Source organism: Pan troglodytes, chromosome 2 (assembly GCF_028858775.2).
Source record: "Pan troglodytes isolate AG18354 chromosome 2, NHGRI_mPanTro3-v2.0_pri, whole genome shotgun sequence".
NCBI classification, from domain to species: Eukaryota; Metazoa; Chordata; class Mammalia; order Primates; family Hominidae; genus Pan; species Pan troglodytes.
Genome location: NC_086015.1, coordinates 42,623,763 through 42,637,101, shown reverse-complemented (window position 1 = coordinate 42,637,101; position 13,339 = coordinate 42,623,763). Strand labels below are relative to the sequence as shown.

General features: G+C 53.9%; 1 protein-coding gene across 5 annotated transcripts in view; it reads left to right on the top strand.

Moving 5' to 3' along the window:
* The window catches only part of SCN5A (sodium voltage-gated channel alpha subunit 5), a 103,305-nt gene that overhangs the window by 15,828 nt on the left and 74,138 nt on the right, over positions 1-13,339 (top strand). For all 5 annotated transcript variants that reach the window (XM_016940745.3, XM_016940743.3, XM_063806702.1 and 2 more), the window contains exons 2-5: positions 525-849; positions 3,500-3,618; positions 11,442-11,531; positions 12,946-13,074. In XM_016940745.3, coding sequence (XP_016796234.3) covers positions 577-849; positions 3,500-3,618; positions 11,442-11,531; positions 12,946-13,074 — 611 coding nt within the window. In that variant the 5' untranslated portion in view covers positions 525-576. The remainder of the gene's footprint in view (positions 1-524; positions 850-3,499; positions 3,619-11,441; positions 11,532-12,945; positions 13,075-13,339) is intronic.

Sequence of the window (13,339 nt, the reverse complement as noted above, 5' to 3'; positions counted from 1 at the left end):
ATGGGCAAGGGAGGCATTGCCCATTTTTTGAGCCAGATTGTTTCGGAAGGTTTCTGCACCCTGGGGATTTCCTTGGGAGCCTCTCTGCAGGGGCTCCACCACAGCTGTGTACACTAGGGTGCCAACATCTGGATGACAACTCCAAGCTGAGAAATGTCTCAAGTGATGACAGTTAAGAAACCAAAAGATGTAAGTGTTTCCTGTTGTGTGGAATGGGGCAAAAAGAAGGTGCTTGGATGACACAGTCACTCTTGCCTGCTTGAATTCAGACATGCTTGTTAGGAGAGGAAAGGGGAGGTGACCCTGCTGCCTGTCTACATGTGTGCCTCGTAGCCTGGGGGGCTTTGGGTTTACCCAGGCCAGTGTTGCCCAGGTGTGCCTGTGGAGTTGTTGGCATCCTGGGGTCTGGAGCCTCTCTGCAAATGGTGTCCCTCCCTCCACCAGCACAGCCACCCCCAGGAGGTCTGCCCACCCTGCCCTCTGTCCCTGGGCATAGCATCAGGCCCATTGTCTGTGTCTTCCAGCTTCCCCACAGGCAACGTGAGGAGAGCCTGTGCCCAGAAGCAGGATGAGAAGATGGCAAACTTCCTATTACCTCGGGGCACCAGCAGCTTCCGCAGGTTCACACGGGAGTCCCTGGCAGCCATCGAGAAGCGCATGGCGGAGAAGCAAGCCCGCGGCTCAACCACCTTGCAGGAGAGCCGAGAGGGGCTGCCCGAGGAAGAGGCTCCCCGGCCCCAGCTGGACCTGCAGGCCTCCAAAAAGCTGCCAGATCTCTATGGCAATCCACCCCGAGAGCTCATCGGAGAGCCCCTGGAGGACCTGGACCCCTTCTATAGCAACCAAAAGGTGACTACCACCCACCTCCAGCCCTGCCTACCCTTCTGTGCAACTCCCTTGTCAATGGAGCAGAGGGGGAAGAGGGCCTGGCCTCCATATGGGGCTCTGTTTAGGGTGGCTCATGAGGCTCTGGGGAAATGAGTCACTGGTGATCTATATTCCAATCACCTTAATTTTGGAATTCTGGAATAAAAACAGGAATTATGCAGCCTGAGATGCTGGTTTGGTGTAATGAAGAAGAGAGGGTAGCCTCAGGGAAAACATGCCTCCTGTGATGTCCTTCTTTGGGAATTACATGTGGTTAGATTTTTACCCCTGAAGGACTCCTCCCCGTTGTGTGGTGTGTGTGTGAATTGGAGTCAAGCCCCAAGTTCTGGCCTGTGTTTGGGCCCTGCCTGAGTTTGGGCCACAGAGCATAGCCTGTGGTCCTTTCTCCTTAATGGGGACAGCATGTAGTCCCCACACCCACGAACTATGCATGGCTATGCTGGCTGGCTCAGGCCACGGCCACAGCAGCAGTTACCTGAGCTTTGAGGGCTGGCAATGGGACCAAGAAGGCCATTGGAAAGTCTGAGAGGGATGGAGAGGGCAGTGATCACTGGGGGATTTTGGGGGGAGGGTGGCGTGTGATGTTCTGCCATTGTCCCTTCTGATCATAGGGAAGGGAAGTGGCTTTTGTCTGCTAGGGCAGGGAGACTTGGGCTTCCTCCTAGCATGGCTCCGACCCAAGAGGTAACTGCCCCTGTCCAAATTCCCTGCCCTGGCCTCCCTCCTCCAGATCTCAGGCCCATTTGTGCCCCATCTCTGCACCCCACCACACACAGAGCTCCCGCAGAGGCTTGGTCTCCAAGCTACCCACACTTCTGGGCCTTACTTCCAGAGGAAGGTGGATTTGAATTTGGGGGAGGTATTTTTCCCAGAAGGCTGAGTATGAGGAAGACAGTGGCCAGGCACAGTACTGTAGTTAGCACCAGGCTGAGGAAGCTCATGGGGGTCAGACAGGGCTGGTGTGGCCAGTGAGAAAATGTGACTACAAGAGTGTGTGACTATGGTTTAAGACCAAGAGCCTGGGGATGAGCCTGGGCCACATCTTTGGGTGTGCATGCATGCATTGGATACGTGAGTGGTTGTGCATGTGAAGTAAAAGCCCACCCAGTCCACATAAACAGGTGGGGGAGGAGGCCTTGAACTTGGTCCTGCTCCCAAGCCCCCAGCTGAACTTTCCCTTGGTTCAAGTGACTCCAGTGGAGTGCAGGCCAGGTTGGGGCCATAGCTGGAGTCAGAATGAGGCTGGAAGGTGGGCTTAGTCAAGGTGGGCAGGCCTAGGTCATGGTTGGTCGGAGATGGAAGTAGGAATTGGGGTTAGGGTTAAGGCCACAGCTGGTAGTGTGAGTCAAGCTTATGGGGAGAGGATGAGTGGCGATTAGGCTGAAGTTAGCTGGGACAGGCAGGCTCCACGGCAGGTGGACCTGACTGAGGTTGAGGTCAAGACTGGACTGGGCTTTTGGGGGCTGGTGGCAGCTGAGCCTGTGAGAGATCAGGGACACCATCTCTTCTGTCCTTGGGTCTGGGAATGCTTGAACAGCAGCTCCAGGGATGATTCCGACCTCTCACTTTCTGTTTCCACTTGTTGATCCCTGGCCATGCTGCCTGCAGCCCCACAAGGCAATGGAGGCACCACAACAGAACTTTTGGTCCTAATCTCTCTGGTCAGCTTGTCTCCCCAGACCAGATTGGGTAGAACCTTGTCCCACCAGCTCATTCGGCAGACTAGTGGACTCACTGCCTTGCCCATGGGTGGAGGTGAGGGAGGTCTCAGGGGAATGTCAGGTTGTGACATTCCCCTAGACCTCCGTGAGGCCACAGAGCTGTGACCACCACACACCGGGGCAGGTGGGGAGGCACTGCTGTCCTCAAGGGCTGCTTGGGCACCTGATGTGCATGTGTCTCAGCATTCAGCTCTCATTGTCCGCTCCTGTGTCCCATTGTGCTGTGTAGAAAGGATCTTCCAGAAGCTCAGGGAGGGGTTGCATTGCACTGTTCATGATCCTCTGGAGGGAGGCAGTAGGCTGTGTCCTGTGGGATGGGGCTGACATTTGTCCTGGACTCCAGGAGACAGGGTCCCAAGAAAAGCTCTCTCAGGGGACTACTTCTGCATTTTCGTTTTCCCTTCTCCTCACCCGTAAGTCCTTCCTGCTGACGTAAGTCCTTCCTGCTGACGTAAGTCCTTCCTGCTGACGCAGCTTCCCTTTCACACCCTCCCTCCCAGTGGGCCTGGCAGGGACCCCATGCAGGGTGAGGAGGGGTCAGCTAAGGGAGAAGGGGAGGGAGGAGGCATTCCCAGGTCTGCTGAGCCTCTGCTGTGACAACAGCTGGGCAAGGACTGTAAAAGCTCCCTTCTTTTTGTGACTATAATTTTGAAACTAAATCTCAACCAACCTGACATTCCCCTGAGACCTCCCTCACCTCCACCCATGGGCAAGGCAGTGAGTCTACTGACCTGCCAAATGTGCTGGCAGCCTCCCTTCCCCCTCTCCTCCCTCAGCCCCTCTCCTCCTCCTCCCACCCCACCCCTCAGCCACAGTCCAAGGGCTCTGAGCCAAAAGCTGCCCCCAAAAGCCTTTCTACACAAGGGCCTAATGCTACTGTCTGTCCCCAGACTTTCATCGTACTGAATAAAGGCAAGACCATCTTCCGGTTCAGTGCCACCAACGCCTTGTATGTCCTCAGTCCCTTCCACCCCATCCGGAGAGCGGCTGTGAAGATTCTGGTTCACTCATATCCTTTGCAGTTAATACCTGCTGAGTACCCCCTGGGGGCCCACGCTGGGGATGTGCACGTGCTGCCCCCACCCCACCTCCATTCTAGTTTAGGAATGAGAGTAGCGCTGATTCCCTGCTGGTCCTAAGACAAATGCATGGTCATGACCTGGGAGCTGGTTGGAAATGAAGAACCTCTGACCTTCCTCCAGACCTGCCAAGTCAGCATCTGCATTTTCATTTGATCCCCAGGGGATTCTTGGGCACATGAAAGTTTGAGAAACCCGCTTCTGATTCTTCAGAACATTCTAGAAGCTAAGCTACTGAGGATCCCAGAAGAAATGACGTCTGTCGGGCTCTGATATTGGCTCCAAATATCCCTCCCCACCACACCCCCTTGGTCCATCCTCCTCCCCACCCACTTGCAGGGACCTTCAAGCAGGTCACCAGAACTTAGCCAAGGAAAAACCATTTCCCAATAAAGAGGCCTCTAGTTTATTCACATGTGGGCATCTTTTGAGGGAGGCAGCACTTGCTTTTTGATTAGGCGTTGACAAACTGTTTGCAGTTTCAGAGTATCTCAAAGAACTCTGGTTAGCATTAAATTATATAAACCACAGCTGAAAAAAGCTCCAGCCTGCAGAGGAGAGCCATTGGAGTGATGCAGCGTAATGAGGGACTTACCGGGCTTGGGCCTGAGAGGGGCATCATTTGGGCAGCACACGGCATGGGGCGCCAGCACCTAATCACTCTGTTCTCTGGACTTCAGAGAAGGGGCCCCATAGATGGAGCCTTCCGGGAGGGTGGTGCCAGCTGCAGTCAGAGGCATGAGTATTTCACTGGGAGGGCCTGGGCAGGCCTCCCTTTGGCCAGTGGCAACCAGGGTGAGTGCACACACGCAGGTGGCTCTAGCTGATCATCTAAGCGACACTGCTGGGCTCAGCAGTGCGACCGATTGTGGGTCTAGCGGGCTGGCCCCACAGAGCTCTCCAAGGTTCCCTTCAGCCCCTTCTCTGAATGGACTTTTTTGAGGCCAAGACAAAGACTTTACTCACTAACCTCTGGCCAAGGCAGGAGGCATCAGGATTACAGATACCTAGTGAGGGACTAAATAACCAGGACTGAGGCTGGCAGGTCAGGAGCTTTTCCTGCCCGGGCAGGGATGGGGGATGCTCCTCCTATGGCTCCACTTTCTTCCCACCTGTGCCCAGTGCCTGATCCTGACCCCAGGGGTTCATTGGAGGGGCATGCATGGCAAGTGATGTCTGCATGCACATGTGCAGTAAAATGCATGCGTCCAACCACGTGTCTGCTCTCCAGCCTACCCCTGCCTTTCTGGTGGGGTTCATGAGACAACCCCACATGCAAACCATGGCTGTGGCGTGAGCAAAGTGGGAGGCAGACACTGTGGAGAGGGACCATATGTAGCGAGCAGCCTGCCATTCACAGCTGCATCTTATTTTGTGGGGCAAGTGTGGGTCTAGATTTCATCTTGAGCCATCTTGAGTTCCCTGTAGGTGTCAGGCTCTTTGCTAGGCACGCTGGGGTATCGAGCCAAATAAGACCCCGTCTGGGCCCCTTGGGAATTTTATAGTTCCCCTAAAAGTGATAAGGCAGCTTCGCAAATAGTTATGCTTTCTGCCAGAGTGTGGTCACAGCCTGGTAAGAAGAACAGAGCAGCAGGAGGAGGAAAGGCCAGCTTTTCTTGCTCTGAGCCCGTCTCCGGCCTCACTCCGGGGGTGTGGCCTCTCTAACAGCATCCTCCAGCTCTCACCTGGGGCTTCTCCTCCAGGTATCTAACCAACCCAGCACTGTTTGGCAGCCACAGAAGCCCTCAGGGATGTAGCAGAAGCTCCAGAGCTCCTGCAAGGTGCTGAGCTGGGTCGTGGGGCAAATGAAAGGTCAGGGAGGCAGGTGGGCAAGGGAGGCAGTGGGGGGCCCTCGAGTGCCCAGCCTGGCCAGACTGTCCATTGAGCAATGGCTCTGAGGCTGTGAGGTGCTGCTTCCACCTGGAAAAACTGGCCCTGAGGGCTCGGAGCCAGCCTCTATCCCCCAGGACAGCTGCCCCAGGGAATTGTCAAGCATCAGTGAGGACCTGTACTGGGTTCCCAGTGGCTGCCTTGACACTGCTGCTGCCTGGGGATGGGAGCACATTGCTGGACCTCGACAGCGCCACTTAGTGGGCTCAGTGGGCACTGGGGGGAAGAAGAGGCCTAGATTTGTGGGGTTTGGGAGCAGCCCCTCAGCAACACTGTTGAGCCTTGACATTGAGTGTGGTGTGTGGACCAGTAGCATCAGCTTCACCAGGATGTTGTAGGAGTGGCCGAATCTTGGGCCTTACCCCAGAACCTATGTGTAGCAAGGTCCCATGTGCATGCCACCCTAGGGCAGTTGCTTCCAAATGCTAGTCTGAGGGCCATCTCAGTCTCACCTGGGAAGTTTGTAAAAATGCAAAATTCTTAGCTCTTTCCAGACCAGAATCACCAGTGTGAGGCCTAGAAATCTGTAAGTGCTCCATGATTTTTTTTTAACTGGAGGTATACTACTTCATATACCATAAAATTTATCTTTTTCTTTTTCTTTTTTTTTTTTTTGAGATGGAGTCTCACTCTGCCGCCCAGGCTGGAGTGCAGTGGCGCAATCTCGGCTCACTGCAACCTCCGCCTCCTGGGTTCAAGCGATTCTCTGCCTCAGCCTCCTGAGTAGCTGGGATTACAGGCGCCCGCCACCACGCCGGGCTAATTTTTGTATTTTTAGTAAAGGTGGGGTTTCACCATCTTGGCCATGCTGGTCTTGAACTCCTGACCTCGTGATCCACCTGCCTCGGCCTCCCAAAGTGCTGGGATTACAGGCAGGAGCCACCGCACCCAGCCAAAATTTACCATTTTTAAGTGCACAGTTCAGTGGTTTTTAGTATATTCATAAGGTTATGCAACCATCACCACTATCTATTTCCAGAACATTTGCACCACCCCAAAAGAAATCCTGTGCCCATTATCAGTCACTATGCATTTCTAAAGAACATCAGGTCTCATGTTTTGAATGGTGAACTTTTGCTCTGCTTAAATTTTTATACTCATTCAAACATCTAAGTTCCACATGTGCAAAGTTCTGTGCAACGCCCTTTGGGAATGGTAAGTGGGGCAAAGACATACTTAAAAGTGGGCAGGAATGCAGCCTGGTGAGAAAACCTGCTCAGTCGTGACAATCCAGGAGCTCACAGACCGTAGCAAGTGCGCAGTGATTCCGCTTGGCCTTGTTCTTGGCTCCATGCTTGCAGTGTATCTCTGGGAAGTTACCAAAAAGTAAATATGGGCATGTGGAATGATTTTTTTATATGTATTTTTGTTATAATCCTGCAGAATGTGTTCCTGCCGGGATTAAATAAAAGAAACCAACTGAACTCCATATCCTACCGCAGTCACATTCAGAGAGGCCTCACACACACACTGAGAAGTATTTTGCCTTCTTGGTTATATAGGATCTGTGCACAAAATCCTCCCACGTTCCTCTACCAGATTCAAATGGGCAATCAAACCACATGTCTGTGGTGTATGTGTGTGTGCATGTTGATTTAATAGCACAAACACATGAAAATACCCCTCCACAGTTAATTACCTTTTCTTTGGGAGTTTTTTTTTTTAAACTCCCTGGGATCTGAAGACTTAGGCAGCCCAAGTGTCAGGCATTCCCCACAACTCAGGCACTCCTTGCTGGCATTTTTATCACGAGGCTAGGAGTGGGTGTTTAGGGACAATGACATGACAAGATTGAAGATGTTCAGCTGAGCATAGACCTGGAGAGCTGGCCTTTGCCTCAGCCCACACAAGGGACCAGCTCAATCATCAGCCTGAAATTACAAGGCAGTGCAAACAGGTGTGCCCTGGCCAGGAGTTCAGTTGACTCGTCTCTATGGTATTGGCTACGTGCTGGGCGCCATGGGGGACCTGGGTATGCTTTAGGCAGAGTCATATGGACTGGGTGCTCAGTCTAGGAAGGAAGAGATCTCATACGTGCAGAAGAAGGATTGACAATTGTGCAAGTGCTGTCCTCAAGGCCATGGGAACCAGGCAAGGATTTTGAGCAGTGAAGTGGAAGAGAGACAAGAGCTTGCTACACGTCACCCTAAGCCATTGCTGTGTCTGGAAAAGGTAAAACCCAGATAGATAGCTCCTGTCATTGCCCACCATGGGACCCAGGCCCTGACTGGTGGGATCCAGAGGGCTGTGTGCCCTGGCTCTTCCCTGAGTCTGGGTGTTCAAGTCTCACTCACCTCTGCCTGGGTCCAGCCAAGGCCTGTAGTACAAGGCAGCCTGTTCACACCACTGCTCCCTGCAATGGGGCCTGTTCCCCACTCTAAGGAGAGCTGTGAGTGGTCCCCCTAGAGCTGGAAGGGACTTGGCTCCACCGAGAGGAGTCCACCACCCAGCCTTCAGCACATGCTGCTTCACCATGACCAGCTGGGCTGACTGGTTGCTGGAGCAACCCTGGCCAGCCTTGGTGCTTATCTAAATGCCTCTTCCAGGAAGCCTTCCTGCCCAGCCCAGCCAGAGGCATGTTTGGTTTTTTCATAATATCCCATGTCAGAGCGTTTTGGGGACATGGCTCCATTGCCCCCCTGGCTCCCACTCAGGGCCAGACACACATGCTCAAGTGGGATTTCCTCTTACAAATAACAAATAATTCCCTCCTTCCTGTACGGTAGTCTCCCCACATTCGACGGTGCTCTCTACCTCATTTGGTTTTCACACCACCCCATGGGTGGCAGAGGCCAGGCGTGGAATAGCTTACCTGCTTGGCATGTGAGAGCCAGAAGCAGCATGACTCATGCAGACCCTCCAGTCTGGAGGCAGGAGAGTGGACCGGGTGGCCTTGAATGTCATCTTGCAGAGGTGGTGCAGCATGGGGCCTCAGAGTGGGGCCCAGATCAGGAGAACCAGGGTGCATGCTGGCTCAGCCATTGATCAGCTTGGTACCAGGAGTACTTTCCCAGGAATGCTGTAACAAATTACCACCAATGCAGTGGCTTAAAGCAAAGCAGATTTGTCACCTTACAGCTTTGGAGGTCAGAGGTCCAAAATGGTTCTTGCTGGACTAAACTCAGGGTGTCAGCAGGGCTACACACCTTTTGGAGGCTCTAGGGGAGAATGTGTTTCCGAGGCATTTCCAGCTTCTGGAGGCTGCACTGGATTCTTAGTCTGTGGTTCCCTGTCATCATCAAGCCAGGAATGACCGGTTGAATTTCATGTCACAACACTCTGCCTCTCTTTTGCTTAAAAGGACCCCTGTGATTATACTGAGTCTACCTGGATAATCTAGAATGATCTCCCCACCTCAAGATCCTTAATTTAGGGCCAGGAGCAGTGGCTGATACTTGTAATCTCAGCACTTTTGGTGGCTGAGGTGGGAGGATTGCTTGAGCCCAGGAGTTCAAGACCAGCTAAGCAACATGGTAAGACGTTGTGTCTACAAAAAAAAATTAAAAATTAGCTGGCTATGGTAGTGTGCACCCGTAGTCCTAGTTACTCGGGAGGCTGAGGCAGGAGGATCTCTTGAGCCCAAGATTTCAAGACTGCAGTAAGCTGTGGTAATACCATTGCACTCCAGCCCCAGTGACAGAGCTAGACCCTGTCTCGTGGAGGCCAGGGGAGATCCTTAATTTAATCACATCTGCACGGTCTCATTTTGTCATACAAATTAGCTATTCACAGTTTCCGGGGATTCCTCCATGGCCACCTTGGGGGTGGTGGGGGCATTATTCTGCCTACCACAGTGACCTTCAACTTAACCTCTTTGTGCCTCCGTCTTCTCATCACCTAAAATGGAAACAAAGTCCGCACCACATATGGTTGTTGGGAAAACTGAATTCGCTGATGGACACGGAGAGCAAATTCTGGTACCTAGGAAGGGCTCAAGGAATATTCACTCTTAGCATCATTGCTTGCATATTTTAGGAGTCACCTGGGCTCCCCAGTAGATGCTTAGCAGCAGATCCGCGGGGATGAATAAAGACTGGTTGGGGGGCTTGTTAACCATCTGCCTAGTGAGGAAAGCCTTGGCACATACCCCGCGTGTGGGCAGTGTGTGTGTGTGTGTGTGTGTGTGTGTGTGTGTGTGTGTGTAAGGGAGAAGGGGTACTGATACTGAGATGATTATCTGATCCTGCCTTGAAAGCTGGAGACGGATATAAGCCTGGCCCTGGAGACCCTCACACGGGCAGAGGGCTGGGCAGATACCAAACTGACGGAGGGACCCCAGAGCCTGAAGTGATGCCTTCTGGTCACGGAGAAATCAAGGCTTCCTGGAGCCATGGCATCAGAGCCGAGCAGTCCTGTTGGCTCAGTCCTTGTTTGACTAAGGGAGAGTCGCAAAGCCTAATTTCCTCTCGTCCCAGATGAGAAACTAAATAATTATAAACTGGAGGCTGGTTTGAGATGCTGATTTCCTGATTGCCTGACTCCCTAGAAGAGGACTGGCGGCACGGAGGGCATCTACCTGGTTAGATTCCCAAGAAGCATCCCCACTGTCCCCAGCTGGGGCAGTCGGCACCGCAGCCAGGCCTGGTCTGTGCTCGGACTGCACTGGCCTTCCCATCAGGTGAGGTGGAGCTATGCTAGGGAGGAAAGAGGCAGCCCCTGGAGCTCAATTACCGCAGCTCCTGGGCGGCCTGTGGGAATCACCAGTTTGGCAGCTGTGCATACGGGGCTGAGGCCGGGCATGGTGTTGAGCGCTTGGGGGCAGCCACAGGGAGTGGAAGGCCCAGCCTCTCCTCTGGGGCTGGGTAGGGATTTGTGAGAGAAGCACAGTGTCCCTGCTCTAGGCCAGGCCTCCAGGGGTGCCCCAGCCTACAGGAGGCCCAGAGTCTGCCCCCTTGTTCCTCTGCAGGCCTTGCAGAGGTGGAGGAGGGCGGTTGGAGCTTTGTCTAGCCTGAAGCAGCAGCTAGGAATTGTAGCCAGAGTCAGGCTCAGAGAAGTCCTGGGCAGTTCAGTTCAAGGCCAAGAGCCCACAAGTAGACCTGAAGCATAGCTCTGGTACTTGAAGCGCTGCCTTGTGATGGGAGACAGATGGACATTGCCGTTCAGTGAGCCACCAGGGCTAAAAGAGGGGGGCCCGAAGCCCGCAGGGCACAGAGGCAGCACCGTGTTACCAGAAAGGCAGGACAGGCTGCTAGGGAGTTGGGTGGGGTCCTACTGACGGGTTCCTGCAGGGTGAGAAGGAGATTCCCAGGTGGAGCAGAGGGCTAGCTTGAAGACTAGGTGCACAGGCAGGAAGCAGCCAGAGGAGTGGTCCCCTGCCTCCCCAGGGGTAGCAGGCCCTGGCCAGGTGTGCAGTTGTTTGGCAGCAGGGCATTCTGCAGAGAACTTCTAGACAACGCCTGGCCTGGGCTGCTCCCCTAGAAGTGGGGGAGGGAACTCAGAGCCCTGCCACTCTGGCCTTGCCCTCCCCTGAGGAGCAATTTATAAATGCTCATTTCTCTCCTATGTGACTGAGGACAGGGCCCCTCGCCTGACTGCGGTTAAAAGGCTTTGAGGTCTGGGGCCCACCTCTCCTGCCTTCCCTCCACACGAGACCCTACCAGCAGTGTGGTTTCAAGTCTCTGGTGCCTATTAGGTGTCATGGAGCAGGCCAGGGGGCCAGCTGCAAGTGCCGGAGAAGGGACAGAGACCAGCCTGGGTGGAGGGGGATTGGCATGGACTGGTCACAGCCCCAGTGTGTCTCCTTGGAGACCCTGTTTGTTGTCTGGTAGCACTGGCCTGGCAGTGATGACCCCCAGGGGCAGGACCCCCCAGCGGTGGTGGCGTGGCTGGCCCATGCTGCTCAGCTTTCCTTGACCCCACGCACGCTCTTCAACATGCTCATCATGTGCACCATCCTCACCAACTGCGTGTTCATGGCCCAGCACGACCCTCCACCCTGGACCAAGTATGTCGAGTGAGTATCTTCAGGGCCTCTTCTCCACGTGGCCCCCTCCCTTCCTTTCCATTCCATGCCATGGCTCCTGAAGCTGCCCTGGAAGGGGGCTTGTGTCCAGGCCCAGGAACTTACCCATGGCGGTGGGGCAGCCCTTGGCTCAGCTTCTACCCTCTTTTGCCTTTCCCAGTCCTGCCAACTTCTGGCATTAATTTGAGTTGTGCCTTCTAGGGAGGAAGCTCTCCAGAGTGGCAAAGTAGAAAGTTTCTCCCTGTCCTGCCTAAAGAGGAATGATGACATTGGAGAAAGTTCTGAAATAATAATAATTTATTGAGCATTTTGTACACGCCAGGCACTGTCATAAGAACAATAAGCATCATCTCCTTTAACCCTCATGGCCACCCAGTAGGGTGGGTGCAGCCACCTTCCCCATTGCACAGATGAGACTAAGAATTAGAGAAATAGCTGGCCTGATGCCATGCAGCTAGGAGGTAGGCAGCTAGGAGGTACCCCAGGGCTATCCCCACTTCAGTAACACACTCTGCTGCCTTTTTTTTCCCCAAGTCCTGCCTCCTATAACCATTTGCACAGTTCCAGAAACTGCTTCTGGTTCTTTTCTTCCCAAACAAAAGTACCTTACCTGGAGGTTCTAAGCAGACTTGATAAGCCCTTACTGCATTTGGCTGCAGTTTTCAGGAGACCAACAGAATGTTGGGGCAGCTCTCTTCCCAAAGCAGTCTGCCTAGTTGTTCTCCATGTTCACACAGAACCTAGCAGTGCTCTCAGCTGGTACGTGCAGCTGCTCTGAATCCTGGGATGCGGTCCTCTCCCGCTCCAGCCCTGGGGGCCTCAGTCCCAGCATCCAGGCATTTTGGATTCCTCAGGCTGCCCTAGGCAGAGAGAACAGCACCCCGACTCCCATCAGCCCCATGCATTATAATATCAACACCCCTTCAAGCCCAAGGTGGACAGCTGGACCCACCCACCCTGTAAGCAGTTGAGGATTGACTGGGCCCATTGCTAGCTGCTGAGGACCCACAAACAGGGGTGAGGGTCCATGTACACTGTCCTATAGCACAGACCCTGTGGCCACTGTATGCCTGTTGCATGCACAGCCCCCCAGGGCTGGGGTGAGGAGATTGGGAGGAGGTCTTCTTCCACCAAGACAACTGAGAGAGAATACAGAGAGTTCAGATGGACACATGGCAGTTACACGATAATATGGAATAAACAAATTGGACGATGGATTCGTTAGCCAGATGTTTAGAGCAAAGTTCCATCCCCAACTCCAGCTCTGCCATGGGGGCATTGCAGAGAGCCCCGTTTGATGGCCTCTGTTGAAGGGAGCTTTGTGGGGCTCACACCATGTAGGGAACCTGGAGAACCTGGCCTGCTCAGGCCTCCCTAAGAAACCCCACCGGCCTCTCCTGCCCAGGTACACCTTCACCGCCATTTACACCTTTGAGTCTCTGGTCAAGATTCTGGCTCGAGGCTTCTGCCTGCACGCGTTCACTTTCCTTCGGGACCCATGGAACTGGCTGGACTTTAGTGTGATTATCATGGCGTAAGTATCTCATTTGCTATGCTGTGCTATGCCTTGCAGGCCACACTGGGATGGGGTGTGCACCACCCCAGGCCCCAGACCACCCCTCTCTTTCTGGCTTCCTCCCTGCAGTCCACATGCAGCTCTGCACACAGGCTGGAGGAAGGTAGGGTGGAGGCCCTGAGCTCATCCTGGTGGGGAGAGACAGCTCAGGCAGGCCTTGGTGGTCAGGTCTACTGGCTCACCTGGGGCTCCACGGCAGCCCTGGTCTCCAAGGACATCATTA